The 16,408-nt window shown below is 47.9% G+C and overlaps 2 protein-coding genes across 3 annotated transcripts in view; one reads left to right on the top strand and one right to left on the bottom strand.

Moving 5' to 3' along the window:
• Positions 1 to 208: 208 nt before the first annotated feature.
• LOC115830812 (putative speedy protein E7) lies at positions 209 to 6,628 on the top strand (the record flags this gene model as incomplete). The annotated part of the gene is made up of 5 exons (XM_030795599.1): positions 209 to 404; positions 1,377 to 1,544; positions 2,579 to 2,637; positions 3,840 to 3,925; positions 6,316 to 6,628. Coding segments are annotated over 5 exons (822 nt in total), but the record flags the coding sequence as incomplete, so codon positions are not given.
• A 1,180-nt stretch (positions 6,629 to 7,808) lies between these two features.
• LOC100605610 (putative postmeiotic segregation increased 2-like protein 2) overlaps positions 7,809 to 16,408 on the bottom strand; it is a 31,286-nt gene continuing 22,686 nt past the window's right edge. Inside the window, exons 5-9 of one of the 2 annotated variants that reach the window (XR_004026548.1) lie at positions 15,120 to 15,206; positions 14,839 to 14,941; positions 13,549 to 13,727; positions 12,254 to 12,462; positions 11,715 to 11,750 (exon numbers count right to left, since the gene is read on the bottom strand). Coding sequence is in view for 1 of the 2 variants with exons in the window: in XM_030797551.1 (XP_030653411.1) it covers positions 7,837 to 7,845; positions 13,544 to 13,727; positions 14,839 to 14,941; positions 15,120 to 15,206 (383 nt within the window). In the remaining variant the exon portion in view is untranslated. Of the gene's footprint in view, positions 7,846 to 11,714; positions 11,751 to 12,253; positions 12,463 to 13,543; positions 13,728 to 14,838; positions 14,942 to 15,119; positions 15,207 to 16,408 lie in introns of those variants that run through there. The other variant, XM_030797551.1, reaches the window with a different exon arrangement.

The raw sequence follows: 16,408 nt of genomic DNA, 5'->3' as shown, positions 1-16,408 counted from the left end.
CTCCAGGACAAGAGATCAGCCTGGCAGTTACATGTGTTTCTTTTCAAACTGGTTGCCAGGTTGGGCTGACCGATGACATCAGAGATTCCGACCTTCCTGATTGGAAGGACCGGACTCTGTGGGCACCTGGAAGTTCAGTTGGTTAACAGCATCTTCTCAGAGCTGATCTCCACTCCTGACTTCTCCCAGCCTCGAGAATTGATAACGCACTCTTCGGGATCCTACCAGTGCCCACGAGAAGGCCACGGACAGAACAGAGACTAGTTTCCGTGAGAGGGGACAGATTATGGGAAACATCATGACCTGCTGTCTACCGCACCCCCAGGATGAGCAGAGCCCCCAGCGGAGCACCTCGGGGTACCCCCTCCAGGAGGTGGTGGATGATAAAGTGTCGGGACCATCAGGTGAGGGGACTGGAGGAAGAAGAGGTGGGATAGGATTGACTAAGACGAAGGAAGGGCGCCAGGCACAGTGGCTCACGCCCGTAACCCCAACCCTTTGGGAAGCTGAGGCGGGCCGATCACCTGAGGTCAGGAGTTCAAGACCAGCCTGGCCAATATGGTGAAAACCCATCTCTACTAAAAGTACAAAAATTAGCCAGGCGGTAGTGGTGCGCACCTGTAATCCCAGCTAATCGGGAGGTTAAGACAGGAGAATCGCTTGAGCCTGGGAGGAAGAGGTTGCAGTGAGCCGAGATCATGCTACTGCACTCCAGTCTGGGTGAGAGAGTGAGACGCTGTGTCAAAAAAAAAAAACAAAAAACGAAAAACAGAAGGGTCAGAGGTCAGGAAGGAGAACCTGAGGAGGATGTGTGGGAAGAATGGAGAAATTCAGGCTGGGTGGAGTGGCTCACACCTGTAATCCCAGCACTTTGGGAAGCCAAGGCAGGCAGATCACTTGAGGCCAGGAGTTTGAGACCAGCCTGGCCAACATGGTGAAACCCCGTCTCTACTAGAAGTACAAAATTGAGCTGGGCATTATGGCAGGCACCTGTAATCCCAGCCACCTGAGAGGCTGAGGAAGGAGAATAACTGGAATCTGGGAGATGGATGTTGCAGTGAGCTGAGATTGCACCACTACACACTAGACTGGGCGACAAAGCAAGATTCTATCTTGAAAAAAAAAAAAAGGAGGGACTGAGAGAGCCAGGGGCCAGGGAAGGACATGAGTAGTGTTCTGAGGACAGAAAGACGGAAGAATGGGGAGGGAAAAGAGTGGCATGTGGGGTTGAGCAGAGGAGAAAGTCAGAAAGATGGCTTGGAGAAGCCAGCAGTCTGTGAGGCTGGGGAGGATGGAGAGTGGTTTGGGGTTTGGGGTCGGGCTCTAAGGTGATCAGTTGCAGAAGCATTACACGGTGGCCTGGTTTCTTTACTCAGCCCCTGGGGTAGATCACAGCCCCCCAGGTAGGTCCTTTTGCCAGAAAAGGAAGAAGGAGTGGTCGGACGAATCTGAGGAGTCGTCGGAGGAGCCACAGAAGGAGCTCAAGCGACAGCGAGTGTTGCTCGTGCTCCCTGAGCACCACGAGGCCTTCAACAGGCTGCTTGGTAGGAGGACACCCCAGAGAGCACCTCCAATCCTGTTCTTCTTAAAAAGAGGAAACTCCCAATAACCACACTTTTCCAATGGGAAAAATATGCCCCCACTACTGGGTGAGCTCTCCATGCGGGAGGACTCTGAAGTGATCACTCATGAGGGACACTTAGGAGACGATAGAGGATTAAGTTAGACTTGATAAAGGCCGGTGCTTGGGATAAGAAAGCTTGGTTTCGGGCCAGGCACGGTGGCTCCCGCCTGAGATCCCAGCACGTTGGGAGGCTGAGGCAAGAGGATTGCTTGAACTCAGGACTTTGAGGCTGCGGTGAGCTATGACTGCCCCACTGCACTCCAGCCTGGGTGACAGAGCAAAACTCTGTCTCAAAAGAAAAACCAAGGCTGGGCACGGTAGCTCATGCCTGTAGTCCCAGCTACTTGGGAGGCCGAGACAGGAGAATCGCTTAAATCTGGGAGGCAGAGGTTGCAGTGAGCCAACATCATGCCACTGCATTCCAGCCTGGACCACAGAGCAAGACTCTGTCTCAAAATAAATTAATAAATAAATAAAAATAAAAATCAAATAAAGAAAAAAATCAATAAACAAAGAAAGTGGTTTCAGCTGTGCCCTCTGAAACTTAATGTCTCTTACTGACTTTTCTAAATCTAAGTGTCTCCATCCATAGTGGGGGATACCAAGGCCATGGTCACACCCCGATCTGACTGTCTCATGAAGAAATGATGCGAATGCCTTTATGACTCTGCAGTGGTCCCTCCGTGTCTGCTGGAGGGGGTCCTGGCTGATTCCCAGCTCTACATCCTGTAGATTCTCACACGCAGGGCCTCTTTCCGCCTCTTCTCAGGGGATTTTCAGAGCAGGAGCCTCTCTCCCTTGCCCAGTGAAACTCATTCTCCCCTCTCCCATCCACCTCACCCATGGCCACAATCCTGAGACTTCCCCCCGGGAGGCACACTTCTCCTCGCTGCCCTACTGCTCCCACGGAAACCCTGTCCTGCTTCTCATGCTGACACTGCTCTCTAATCACAGAGGATCCTGTCATTAAAAGATTCCTTGCTTGGGACAAAGATCTGAGGGTGTCAGACAAGGTAAGGTTCTCCATGTAACTGTGTTCCTGTTCCAATGCATGGCCAGGGGGAGGGCGCAGCTTCCAAACCCACAGTTCTCCCTCCACCACCTCCCACCAGATGCTCCTACAGCTTTTTTTTTTTTTTTTTTTTGTGAGACAGAGTCTTGCTCTGTTGCCCAGGCTGGAGGGCAGTGTCTTGATCTTGACTCACTGCAGCCGATGCCTCCCGGGTTCAAGCGATTCTCCTGCCTCAGCCTGCAAGCAGCTGGGATTACAGACGTGAACCACCACGCCCGGCTAATTTTTGTGTTTTTAGTAGAGACGGGGTTTTGTCATGTTGGCCAGGTTGGTCCCGAACACCTGACCTCAGGTGATCCACCTGCCTTGGCCTCCCAAAGTGCTGAGATTACAGACGTCAGCCACTGTGCCCGACCAGCTCCCACGGTCTTGAGTTTCGGCATCCACACATTTTCTTTTCTGAAACAGAGTCCAGCTCTGCTCCCCAAGATGGAGTACAGTGGCATGATCATAGCTCACTCTAATTCTTGGGCTCAAGCAATCCTCTCTCCTTAGCCTCCTGAGGAGCTGGGACTAGGCACATGCCACCATGCTCAAGTAATTTTTGAAATATTCATAGAAACAGGGTATCGCTGTGTTGCCCAGGTTGTTCTCAAACTGTTGGGCTCACGTGATCCTCCTGTCTCCACCTCTCAAAGTACTGGGATGACAGGCTTGAGCCGCCACTCCTGGCTATTTTTATGATTTGTCAGCATCTCCCTCAGGACTCTGCTGGTCTCTTGCAGAGTGAATGAGCGGCCCCTGCCTCTCCTACAGGTCGTTTGGGATCTGAGCCCTCGGCCACAGTCTGGTCGCAGCCCTGAAGCTCCTGGCCCCTCTACTCTCACTCTTTGGGACAGTTCTCTGCCTGGCACACAAAAGACCCTCCTGACACCAGCCGACCTAGACACACCCCTCCAAAGATCCCATCGGAGCCCACCATCCTGGGAGCATCACCAAAAACCCTTCCTCCAGCTTCTCAGATTTGCATCCGACCTTCGAATATCCCTCCACCCCGCAATTTCCACATGAGCACAGTCACCCCAACACTGAGGTCCCTTCTCTGATGGGCAACACCTCCCCAGACCCCCATTCCACTATCTCCACAATCTTCCTCTCCCAAGATGTGACCTCTCCTTCTCTGTGTTCTTTTCTCTCCATCAGTACCTCCTGGCTATGGTCATAGCGTATTTTAGGCGGGCCGGCCTCCTCTCCTGGCAATACCAACGCATTCATTTCTTCCTGGCTCTGTGAGTGGTTTGTTACCTTCTATTGGTCAATATCTAATGCCCTGGGACAGCCGGGGAAGTGGGATTCCAGCCTTTCATTTATTCTTTCACCTATTTGTCCTCTTTACTCTGTGTACAAAAAAGACAGGATTATAGCATCTTAGACTGTTGTTTCTAAAAAGAAACTCAGGCTGCACGTAGTGGCTTACGCCTGTAATCCCAGCACTTTGGGAAGCCGAAGCAAGCAGATCACCTGAGGTCAGGAGTTCGAGACCAACCTGGTCAACGTGGGAAAACCCTGTCTCTATTAAAAATAGAAAAATTAGCCGGGCGTGGTTGTGTGCACCTGTAATCCCAGCTACTGGGGAGGCTGAGGCAAGAGAACCCCTTGAACCCAGGAGGTGGAGGTTGCAGTAAGCTAAGGTTAAGCCACTGCACTCCAGCCTGGGTGACAGAGTGAGATTTTTCTGAAAACAAAACAAACAAACAAACAAAAAAAAACAAAACCAAACTCCAATGCCAGTATACAAATAAAAGAATAAAAGAGGCCGGGTGCGGTGGTCCATGCCTGTAATCCCAACACTTTGGGAAGCCAAGGCGGGTGGATGACAAGGTCAGGAGAGCGAGACCATCCTGGCTAACACGGTGAAACCCCATCTCTACTTAAAAAAAAAAAAAAAAAAAAAAATTAGCCAGGCGTGGTGGCGGGCGCCTATAGTCCCAGCTACTCGGGAGGCTGAGGCAGGAGAATGGCGTGAATCTGGGAGGCGGAGCTTGCAGTGAGCGAGATCACACCACTGTACTCCAGCCTGGGTGACAGAGCGAGACTCCATCTCAAAAAAAAAAAAAAAAAAAAGAATAAAACAAAAGGAACTATAAACCGCTCCTAAGGGGAGAAGAAAAGGAGCAGAGGAATGGACATGACACTTCCCCCAGCAAGTAGATGTTTCTGGTTCTCTCTCTGTCCTTCCCACATCAACCACAAACGCCATCAACCTCCTCCAGGTTCCCATGACAGAGGTCACAGTTCAGTTCCCCCTTGCATCACTCGAATCCACTGTCAAATGCTCCCTGCTGGGGTCTCCTGGAGTCTCTCCCCAAGCCAGGGGGCTTCCTAGGGCAGCCTGAGCATCTTTCCAAAGCATGACAACCTCACTGCCCATCTGAACAACTTCATTAGCTGATATCTTTCTCTATCGAGGCCAGGGTCCACAGTGCCAATTCCGCCCTCTCTACAATCCCTACAAGCACACTGGCTCGCCATCTTGGTGTTCCCTGGTTTGGCTTCACTGCTCCTTCCAAATGCCCTCCACTCGACTTTGCATTTGTGTTTTCTGTCTGGGTGTCCCACACACATGTGGTTCTGACGGGAAGGACCCATTCCTTGAACTCAGTTCACCCCACAGCCTCTGGGATGCCTTCCCTCATCTTCCAACTTCTGCATGCCCATAGTTCTCTAGTTACATCCTGGACACTGGGATTAGGTCATCTGCCCTGATTACTCCCAGTCCCATTAGACTAGACGCCTGTAGAAGGCAGGGTCCTGGCAAAATATCAATGTATTCAATTTCTTTTATTTCTTTGAGACACACTTGCCCTGTCCCCCAAGCTGGAGTGCAGTGGTGAGATCACAGCTCACTGCAGCCTCCATATCCTGGGCTCAAGCGATCCTCCCACCTCAGCCTCTTGATTAGCTCCGACTACAGGGCTGTGCCACCACACCTGGACAGTTTGTTTGTTTATTTATTTATTTATTTATTTATTTATTTATTTATTGAGACAGAGTCTTGCTCTGCCTCTCAGGCTGGAATGGAGTGGCCCAATCTCGACTCACTGCAACCTCCGCCTCCTGGGTTCACACAATTCTTATGCTTCAGCCTCTTGAGTAGATAGGAACAACGCATATGCTACCACACCAGGATGATTTTTGTATTTTTAGTAGAGATGGGGTTTCTCCATGTTGACCAGGCTGGTCTCCAACTCCTGGCCTCAAGTGATCCACCTGCTTCAGCCTTCTAAAGTGCTGGGATTACAGGCATGAGCCACCGCGTCTGGCATATTTCTTATATTTGTAATAGAGACGAGGGTCTTGCTATGTTGCCCAAGCCCGTCTCAAACTCCTGGCCTCAAGTGATCCTCCTGCTTTGGCCTCCCAATGTGCTGGGATTCCAGGCATAAGCCACCACTCTTGGCCACCAGTTGGGTTGTTGTCTCCATCCTGAAGGAGTGAGAGACGCCCTTGATCAGGTCTCTGTCCAGCAGAGCCCTCCTAAGGAAGGTGTGGCTCTCTGCAGGGTGGGTGCCAGTCCTGAACTAGGGACGGTCCCCTGCCCCCCTCTCTGGGAAGCTGACCTCAGCCGGAGGTCTCTCCTGGTGGTGCCCCTGAGCAGTAACCTGATTTCTGTCCTCAGCTACCTGGCCAATGACATGGAGGAGGACGACGAGGCCCCCAAACAAAACATCTTCTACTTCCTGTATGGGAATACCCGCTCTCACATACCCTTGTTCCATAAGCGTCAGTTCCAGTTACGCCGTTCCACGAACTGGAGGGCCAGGGAGATCCGCTCTCAGATAGCCTTGTTCCACAAGCTTCGGTTCCAGTTCTTCTGTTCCATGCGCTGCAGGGCTTGGGTTTCCCCGGAGGAGTTGGAAGAGGTGGGTGGGGCCTTGGGAGGTGGAGGAGGTGGGGAGGAATCGGGTGCGCTGGAGGCTGGACGAGGGGAGGGAGGGGTATCCTGGGGAGTCCCTGTCTTCTCCAAGGGCGTTTGTTTTTCCAGATCCAGGCTTATGACCCACAGCACTGGGTGTGGGCGCGAGATCGCGCCCGCCTTTCCTAGAGCTCCAGGGACCGTGGAGGCCTGAGGTCATCGGCCTGAGAGAAGGTACAACTGCATCCTCCGGGGTAAAGGCAGAATATTGGGGTCTATTTTGGAAATCCGAGGAACCCAATTGCTTGATCCGGCTTCAAGCCTGGGCAACGTGGCGAGATCCCCTCTCCACAAAAATACGAAAATCAGCCAGGCGATGTGGGAGGCATCTCTACTCCCAACTACTCAGGAGGCTGAGGCAGGAGGATCGCTGGAGCCTGGGAGGTCAGGGCTGCAGGGAGCCCTGATCCTGCCACTGCGCTCCAGCCCGGGTGACAGAGTGAGACCCTGACTCAAAAATAATCATACTGAGTTCGGGGAGGTTCATTATGATTGACACACCTGAGTTACCGATTTGGGTCGAGGGTTCAGTGAAGCTTTGGTTTACATCTTGCGCAGCTAACCACGTTGAGCACAGAGCACGAGACTTCATCATGAGGAGGGAGGATTAGGATTAGACTTCTGGACTCGTGGTTCGCGATGTTGTCACATTAGAAACAGATCTAGCATGGTTGCAAGTTTAGATCTTAAGTGACACGAAAGGCCCCAGCTGTGATGAAGTCCAAAGCCACATTCTCTGAGGGTGCCCTACTCCCTGGGCAGACCCACCCAAAGTCCTTGCTATGAAGCAGATCACTGGGGCTGACCTTGGGTGTATTAAGTGAGTTTTGGAGTCATGGTCACCAAAGCATGAGTATCACAGTTGAACACGATGGTTCAGAAGCAGGGTATAGAATGAAAGGCAGGAGATAAAATTGCATTTCTCAATTGCTCTGAACTCTAGTTAGACTTGACATGGGACGTGAATAACCTTCCTGTCTAGAGAGCTGCCTCCTTGAAGTGTCACATCGTCTCTCTCACTTCCAGAACACTGGGCCCAGGGGAGATGTGGATTTTCAGCAGGAACTTTATTCCAATGCTAAAGGCAGACACCAGGAAGGAGGAGAGGAGCCATGTGTGCAGATCATCTAGAAGAACCTGGACCGTTCTTGATGGAGCTGAATACAGTGATCACATTGTCCTCCTGGAGCAGGGGTAGGGGTGGGGGTGGGGGTTGGGGTACTTCTAGGAGTCCTTGGGGAAAAGTAAGAAACCAGGAGTGTTTCCGGCGATGTAGTAGTTCCCTTAAATTCTTATAAAAATAAATGTTTATTTGATATTTAGTGTATGTTTGAAATGTGAGAATTCAGATGTAATTTTTTTACCTTGTATTGGCATGTTTGTATGTTACTTTAAACAGGATGTGTGTTCTAAAGGAGGGCATGAGCTGTGTGTTTTCAAGAGAACAGTGCAGTGTGTCTCTTGGGGAAACATAATAAAGATGAACTTTTCTCACCTTCACAGCGAGTGTGATCACCTTGGTCTGGATTGATTATTTGCTGTCAAGTGATGTTTTTTCCTTAATGGGGTTGTGGTTATTTGAACATATTTATTAGCTCTGGAAGATAATCCTGTGTTGTTTTTTATGTAGAAAAAAACAAAAGGCTGGGTGCAGTGCTCACACCTACAATCCCAGCAGTTTTGGAGGTCATGGCGGGAGGATCACTTGAGGCCAGGAGTTTGAGGCCAGTCTCAGCAACACAGCATCTACATCTATTTTTAATTTTTATTTTTTAAAGAAAAACAATAGAAGAGAAGGCTGCTCCCAAGCTACAGGGTTTTGGTTTGTTTGTTTGTTTGTTTTGGAGACAGAGCAAGACTCTGTCTCCAGGCTGGAGTGCAGTGGTATAACCTCGGCTCCCTGCAACTTTCACCTCCGGGTTCAAGGGAATTCTCCTGCCTCAGCCTCCCAAGTAGCTGGGACTACAGGCACCCGCCCGTACGTCCAACTAACTTTTGTAAAAATAGTAGAGACAAGGTTTCACCATGTTGGCCAGGCTGGTCTCGAACTCCTGACTTCAAGTGATCCACCCACCTCGGCCTCCCAAAGTGCTGGGATTACAGGCATGAGCTACTGCGCCCAGATGCCAAGCTAGAGTTTTAAGGCAGGAAATGAGAGAAAGATATTGAGAGAGGAAAACCAGGTGGTAAGAAAACTCTAAAGGTGGCCGGGCATGGTGGCTCACACCCGTGATCCCAGCAGGAGTTTGAGACCAGCCTGGCCAACATGGTGAAACCCTGTCTCTACTAAAAATACAAAAATTAGGCAGGCATGGTGGTGCACGCCTGTAATCCCAGCTATTTGGGAGGCTGAGGCAGGAGAATCACTAGCAGAGATTGTGTCTCCCCACCCCCTCAAAAAAAAAAAAAAAAGGAAAGTTCCTGCAGCAGTTCAAGCTGTGAAAGGCAGGCACTCTGCCATGCAATTCTTTGTGATTTTTATTTTTTATTTTTGGAGTCGGGGTCTGGCGCTGTCACCCAGACTGGGGTGCAGTGGTATGGTCATAGCTCACTGCGGCCTCAGACTCAAGCTGAAGTGATCCTCTTACCTTGCCTTTCAAATTGCTGGGATTATAAGCATGAGCCGCTGCATCTGGCCTGTGTGACGCAATTCTGTTTTTTTCTTCTTTGAGATGGAGTCTCGCTCCGTCAGCCAGGCTGGAGTGCGGTGGTGTCCTCTTGGCTCACTGCAAGCTCCACCTCCTGGGTTCACGCCATTCTCCTGCCTCAGCCTCCCGAGTAGCTGGGACTACAGGCGCCTGCCACCACGCCCAGCTAATTTTTTGTATTTTTAGTAGAGACGGGGTTTCACTGTGTTATCCAGGATGGTCTCGATCTCCCGACCTCGTGATCTGCCTGCCTCGGCCTCCCAAAGTGCTGGGATTACGGGCGTGAGCCACCGTGACCGGCCTGTGTGATGCAATTCTGATGTCAACTCCCTGATGTTACCTCAAACGCCACAGGTTAAGGCCACCAGCCCCAATAGGCTGCCCTCGCTTTAGATGCAGCTGCAGGCTTGGGTGTCCTCAGACCACAGGTACTTCTCACCAACTGGCTGCAAATTTGGAGGTTCCCACCATGCCTTCAAGTTTGATAATTCACTATAACAACTCACAGAACTCAGAAAAGCATGATACTTTCTTTCTCTCTCTCTCTTTTTTTTTTTTGAGATGGAGTCTTGCTCTGTCGCCCAGGCTGGAGTACAGTGGCCACCAAGCTTGGCTAATTTTTCTATTTGTATTGGAGATAGGGTTTCGCCATGTTGGCCAGGCTGGTTTTGAACTCCTGACCTCAGGTGATCTGCCCACCTTGGCCTCCCAAAGTGCTGGGATTATAGGCATAGCCACCATGCCCAGCCGACTTCTAGAGTTTCAATAACAGAGATGCGGTTCAAGAAGAAAAGGGAGACATGTTTTGTAGATGGCAGGAGCTTCATGAAAAGAAGCCAGTGAAGGGCAGGGTGTGTAGCTGTCTACCTACGGGAACCAGCCAGGAGCCTCCCCGCAGGGACTTCAGCGCAGACGGCTGGGAAAATCTGCATTCACCTGAGCTCTGGACCTAAGAGAGGACAAGGCCTTGACTGTTTCTACAGACTCACAAGACGCAATCTCTGTGGTCCATGCCCAGGGTGCGATCTGCAAAACAGAGGGCCTTCTAAATGCCAACAACAAGGAAATCAAATGTGCAACAAACAGAAATACTGGCATTGATGTGGGCCGTGGAGAGGCCTAAACAGATGACTGCAGTCCACTGCCAAGGTCATCAAAGGAGTGACTCTGAAATAATAAATTTCGGACGACATGGCCCAAATAGCTGCATGAGGTGGGGAAGTCCTCCACATGCCTCTGCTTCCTTCAGTACCTCTTTATGAAATAAGCCAAGGTACTTCTCTGGGGAATTTCCTTTTTCTTTCTTTCTTTTGAGACAGAGTCTTGCTCTGTCACCCAGGCTAGAGTGCAGTGGCACAATCTCGGCTCACTGCAACCTCTCTCTCCCAGGTTTTAGCAATTCTCCTGCATCAGACGTCTGAGTAGCTGAGATTACAGGTGCGTGCCACCATGCGCAGCTAATATTTGTATTTTTAGTAGAGACAGGGTTTCACCATCTAGGCCAGGATGGTCTTGAACTCCTGACCTCGTGATCCACCTGTCTTGGCCTCCCAAAGTGCTGGGATTGCAGGCGTGAGCCACTGCACCCGGACTTCTTTTTTTATTTTTTGAGATGAAGTTTCGTTCTTGTTGCCCACGCTGGAGTGCCATGGCAAGATCTCAGCTCACTGCCAGCTCCTCCTCCCAGGTTCAAGCGATTATCCTGCCTCAGCCTCTCGAGTAGCTGGGATTACAGGCACCACCCAACACCAAACCCAGCTAACTTTTTGTATTTCTAGTAGAGACGGGATGTCACCATGTTGGCCAGGATGGTCTTGAACCCCTGACCTCTAATGATCCACCCGAAATTGGTCTCCCAAAACGCTGGCACTACAGGCATGAGCCACTGCGCCCAGCCCCTCCCATACCTCTTTTGGCCAAGGCAGTACAATTCAGAAGAATCTTGCCAGGGAAGACTGGTAAATGGACATCAATGTGATGCCGATGGCTCCTGGTGGATTTAGATACCTCCTGGTGCTTATAGATACCTTTACCAGTTACATGGGGGCTTTCCCATGCCAGACTGAAAACGCAGGAGATCTCTGATCAACCTTCAAGTATTCACTAGCAGAACACTGAGGGGACTGTGCGGTCACCAATACCTCCTATTGCGCTTGGATAAACACCTCCCGGGAAATAGAGATGAATAGAAAGGAAATAGTCAAACAAGCAGAATGGCTGCATTCCTTCAACCAGAAGGGTCCATTAGTGTTTTCATACTGCTATAAAGAACTACCAGAAACTGGGTAATTTAAAGAAAAGAGGTTTGACTCACAGTTCTGCAGGCTGTACAGGAAGCGTGGCTGGGGAGTCCTCAGGAAACTGACAATTATGGCAGAAGGTGAAGGGGAAGCAGGCACGTCTGGCCATGGTGGAGCAGGAGAGACAGAGAGAGTGAAGCCGGAGGTGCTGCACGCTTTTAAACAACCAGATCCCATGAGTGCTCACTCACTATCATGAGAACAGGAAAGGGGAAGTCAGCCCCCATGAGCCGATCACCTCCCACCAGGTCCCTCCCTCAACACTGGGAATTACAATTTGACATGAGATTTGGGTGGGGATACAGAGCTGAACCATATCAAGGGTAGTTCAACCACTGAGATTGATTGATTGATTGATTGATTGACTGAGATGGTGTCCCACTCTGTTACCTAGGCTAGAGTGCAGAGGCACAATCTCGGCTTACTGCAACCTCCGCCTCCCGGGTTCAAGCGATTCTCCTGCCTCAGCCTCCCAAGTAGCTGGGACTACAGCACATGCCACCATGCCTGGCTAATTTTTCTATTTTTAGTAGAGATGGGGCTTCACCATGTTTGCCAGGCTGGTCTTGAACTCCTGACTTCGTGATCACCCTGCCTCAGCTTTTCTTTTGCTGGAATTACAGGTGTGAGCCACCGCACCTGGCCAACCACTGAGATTTAGAAGGCAGTCGAGTCCACTATACCACACCTCACCTGGTTTCTTCCTCTGTTGGGGCCCCTCGTGGCCATTGTTCTGTCACTTTTCGGTCCTATTCATTTGAATGGATGGTGAGCTGTTGGTCCTCCAGGCTCCAACACTTCCAACTTCAGCTTGTATTACAACCCGGGAGGCAGAGGTTGCAGTGAGCCAAGATCACACCACTGCACTCCAGCCTGGGAGACAGAGTGAGAAGACTCCGTCTAAAAAAAACAATGTTAAAATTAGCACCCAATGCTCTACAAGTAAAAAAAGTTTTTAGTTGCATATGTTTACATAACTTTTTAGATGATAAAAAACACACACACAAAATGGAAAGGCAAAAAGAAGAGAGCAAAAAGTGCATGAGATCTCACACCCAAGGATAACCACTGAGAACATGAAGTGCTGACTCTTCCAGCCTTTATACTATACACATTTAGGCCTGTTGTTTCGTTTTTATAAAACTGTAATCATATAATACAGATAGTTTTATAATCTGCTTTTTAAACACAACAATTACATAACATTTAGCTGTTTCATTTGCATTCAAATTCATAAGGGTTCCAGTAACTCATTTATCAGAAAACCAAGAGAAATATTCTCATGAAAATATAAGTACGTAAGGCCAGGCATGGTGGCTCACGTCTGAAATCCCAGCACTTTGAGAGGCCGAGGTGGGCGGATCACCTGAGGTCAGGAATTCGAGACCAGCCTGGCCAGCCTGGACAACATGGTGAAACCCCCTCTCTGCTAAAAATACAAAAATGAGCCGGGTGTGGTGGTGTGCACCTGTAATCTCAGCTACTCAGAAGGCTGAGGCAGGAGAACCACTTGAACTCAGGAGATGGAGGTTGCAGTGGATCGAGATTGTGCCACTGCACTCCAGCTAGGGTGCCAAAGTGAGACTCCATCTCAAAAAAAGATAAAAATAAAAAATTACATATATATATATGTGTGTGTGTATATATATAGCTCACTGCAGCCTCAAGTTCCTGGGCTCAAGTGATCCTCCCACTTCAGCTTCCCAAGTAGCTGGAACTACAGGTGCATGCCACCATGCCCAGTCAATTTTTTTCAACATAGTGAGACAGGGTCTCACTATGTTGCCCAGTCCTAATAAACACCATGTGATGAAAACAAAAAAGTAAATCACCCTAAAGTTAAGTCTTTAATGAGAAATGCAGATAAAGCATTTCTCAATAAATTATGGGAAGAGAATCAACTGAAGAATAAACATCTTTAGTAAATCTTTTGCTCATGTGCATTAACCAATACTCTTGAAAACCAGGATTAATTTACTGTACCTTCTTAACATTCCTTTGATATTCCTTATGGCGCACAGGTACCGTAGAAAATAACTGCTTCACGCTGACTGTGGTCCCTCTGGGGCAGGGGTAGGGGGTTTTCTGGATGATTTTCCCATTGTGATCAAACACCAGTTGAGTCCCAACCTTTGTCGATGCATGGCAGGTAGAAATGGTGACATTGCTGTGAGAGAATACCAGGCAGGGTGTGTTCAGTGAGAGACCCATGATGTTGGGCACTGACTACGCTTTTCTTCACTTGCTTTTCTCTCAAAACTTTCTTAAGAAGCTGATGATCCCTCTGAGATAACCAAGATCTAAACGGTTGAGGAGTCATCATAAAATCTAAGGTTTGGCATCTAAAAGACAGTGAGACAGAGAGCACTAAACATGCTTTGTTTTGAAAAAAGCTTTGATTTCATTTTCAGGTTGAACTGTAAAACCATAAATGAATGATCTCAAGATTTATTTATTCACAAATAGAGATTTGTGTTGTTATTACTCTTCAAACAACATTTTTTTAAAGAATTTTAAATAATTTTTAAAAAGTTTAAAAAAAATTTTTAAAGAATCCAAAAGATACTATAATTAAAATGTATATGTAGGGCAGGGTGCGGTGGCTCATGCCTGTAATTCCAGCACTTTGGGAGGCTGAGGAGGGCAGATCACTTGAGGCCAGGAGTTCCAGACCAGCCTGGGCAACATGGCAAAACCCCATCTCTATTAAAAATACAAAAATTAGCCAGGAGTGGTGGTGCACGCTATAGTCCCAGCTCTTTCAGGAGGCTGTGGCACGAGAATCACTTGAACCTGGGAGGCAGAGATTGCAGTGAGCTGAGACTGTGCCACTGCACTCCAGCCTGGGGGACAGAGTGAGACACAGTCTAAAAAAAAAATATATATATATATATATATATATATGCATTTATATATAATTATAAAAATTTCATATCTGTGCTATAATTAAATAGTGCTTTGGTGAAATGTTTCCCTAAAATTTGATAGTGAAAACTAATGGTAACTATCATTTATTATCTACATGTTATGTTAAAATTGAGAAGTTACTGTTTTAATAAGGGTAACCATTTTTTTAACAATACTATTTGCTTCATTTCATTCATTTATTGCTCACATTTCAGAAGTACTATGACTTAGACTGGCAGTGAGACGAAACAGAATTCAGAAGCTGGAAGTTGAGATACTGAGATAGAAAATTGCTAATAATAACGATTCCAACTAATTTTCAGAGAGGTTTTTCTAAGGGGTCAAGTGAATGGATAAAAATATTGTTTCACCTCAGTGCACAAAGTGAGCTCAGAGCTTCCCCCTGAAAACCGAAAGTTTCAACCTGAGTTAGGTCGGCAAACTCTTGAATCTTAGATGTGTGATGTTTCAGAGCTGAAAGAGAGTGTAAAGTAAGGACTAAGATATCTCAAGTGCTATAACAACGAATATACACGATATCTAGTAACTGGCTTTAAAAAACTGTTTTTGCGTTTCCCAAGACAGTTTTACTCAAAATTCTGAGACATGTGGCCCAATTATTTTATAATAGGATTAGAAAAAGTCAACTTACTTAAGCCTTCGAAGTTTTCTTCTTCTACCCCACATCCATTGTCTGAAACTTCAGTGAGATCCACTCCATAATCCTTAAGCTTTAGATCTAGAAAGTTTAAAATATTTACATAGTTAGGCCGGGCGCGGTGGCTCACGCCTGTAATCCCAGCACTTTGGGAGGCCGAGGCGGGCGGATCACGAGGTCAGGAGATGGAGACCATCCTGGCTAACACGGTGAAACCCCGTCTCTACTAAAAATACAAAAAATTAGCCGGGCGAGGTGGCGGGCGCCTGTAGTCCCAGCTACGCGGGAGGCTGAGGCAGGAGAATGGCGTGAACCCCGGGGGGCGGAGCCTGCAGTGAGCCGAGATCGCGCCACTGCACTCCAGCCTGGGTGAAAGAGCGAGACTCCATCTCAAAAAAAAAAAAAAATTTACATAGTTATTAAAAATGGACCCATGCTATAAGTTTTTATATTGATATTATTTATAACATATGCAAATTTAAGAGTCATAGCTATACCTTTAGTTAAATGTACTACTGTCATTTTGTATATTTCATTTTTATAAAGTCCTTTCTGGCTATTTACTAGCCCAGATTAAAAAGTTTAGCGTTTTCTTTCTTTTCTCTTTTTTTTCTTCCTAGGCTAGTCAAGTGAAGCAGTTGGAGTGGAGAAGGAACAAAAAATCTGTAACTGGTTGTGATCAAGTAGTGGGTAACACCGTTGCACTTTGACCAGCTTTTTCTTTTGAAAGAAATAATTTTAACATACCCAGTAAGGAGAACGGGGGCCGGGTGTGGTGGTTCATGCCTGTAATCCCAGCACTTTGGGAGGCCAAAGTGAGCGGACCACCTGAGGTCAGGAGTTCCAGACCAGCCTGACCAACGTGGAGAAACCCTGTCTCTACTAAAAATACAAAATTAGCTAGGCGTGGTGGCGCTTGCCTGTAATCCCAGCTACTCGTAAGGCTGAGGCAGGAAAATCGCTTGAACCCGGGAGGCAGAGGTTGCGGTGAGCCAAGATCGTGCCATTGCACTGCAACCTGGGCAACAAGAGCAAAACTCCATCTCAAAAAAAAAAAAAAAAAAAAAAAAAAAAAAAAAGAAAGAAAAGAGAACTGGTTCTGGAATCAGACTTCCTGGATCCTATTTTATTAGCTTTATAATCTCAAAAACAGGAAATTTCCTGTTCCTTAATTTCCTCATCTGTAAAATGGAGATAGTAAGTTCTACCTCACAAAGTTATTCAGCAGATTAATAATTTTTTATTTGTTTTAATTTTGTTATTTTCTTTCTTTTTTTTTGAGA

This window comes from Nomascus leucogenys, chromosome 17 (assembly GCF_006542625.1).
Source record: "Nomascus leucogenys isolate Asia chromosome 17, Asia_NLE_v1, whole genome shotgun sequence".
NCBI classification, from domain to species: domain Eukaryota; kingdom Metazoa; phylum Chordata; class Mammalia; order Primates; family Hylobatidae; genus Nomascus; species Nomascus leucogenys.
This window is presented reverse-complemented; position numbering and strand designations above follow the sequence as displayed.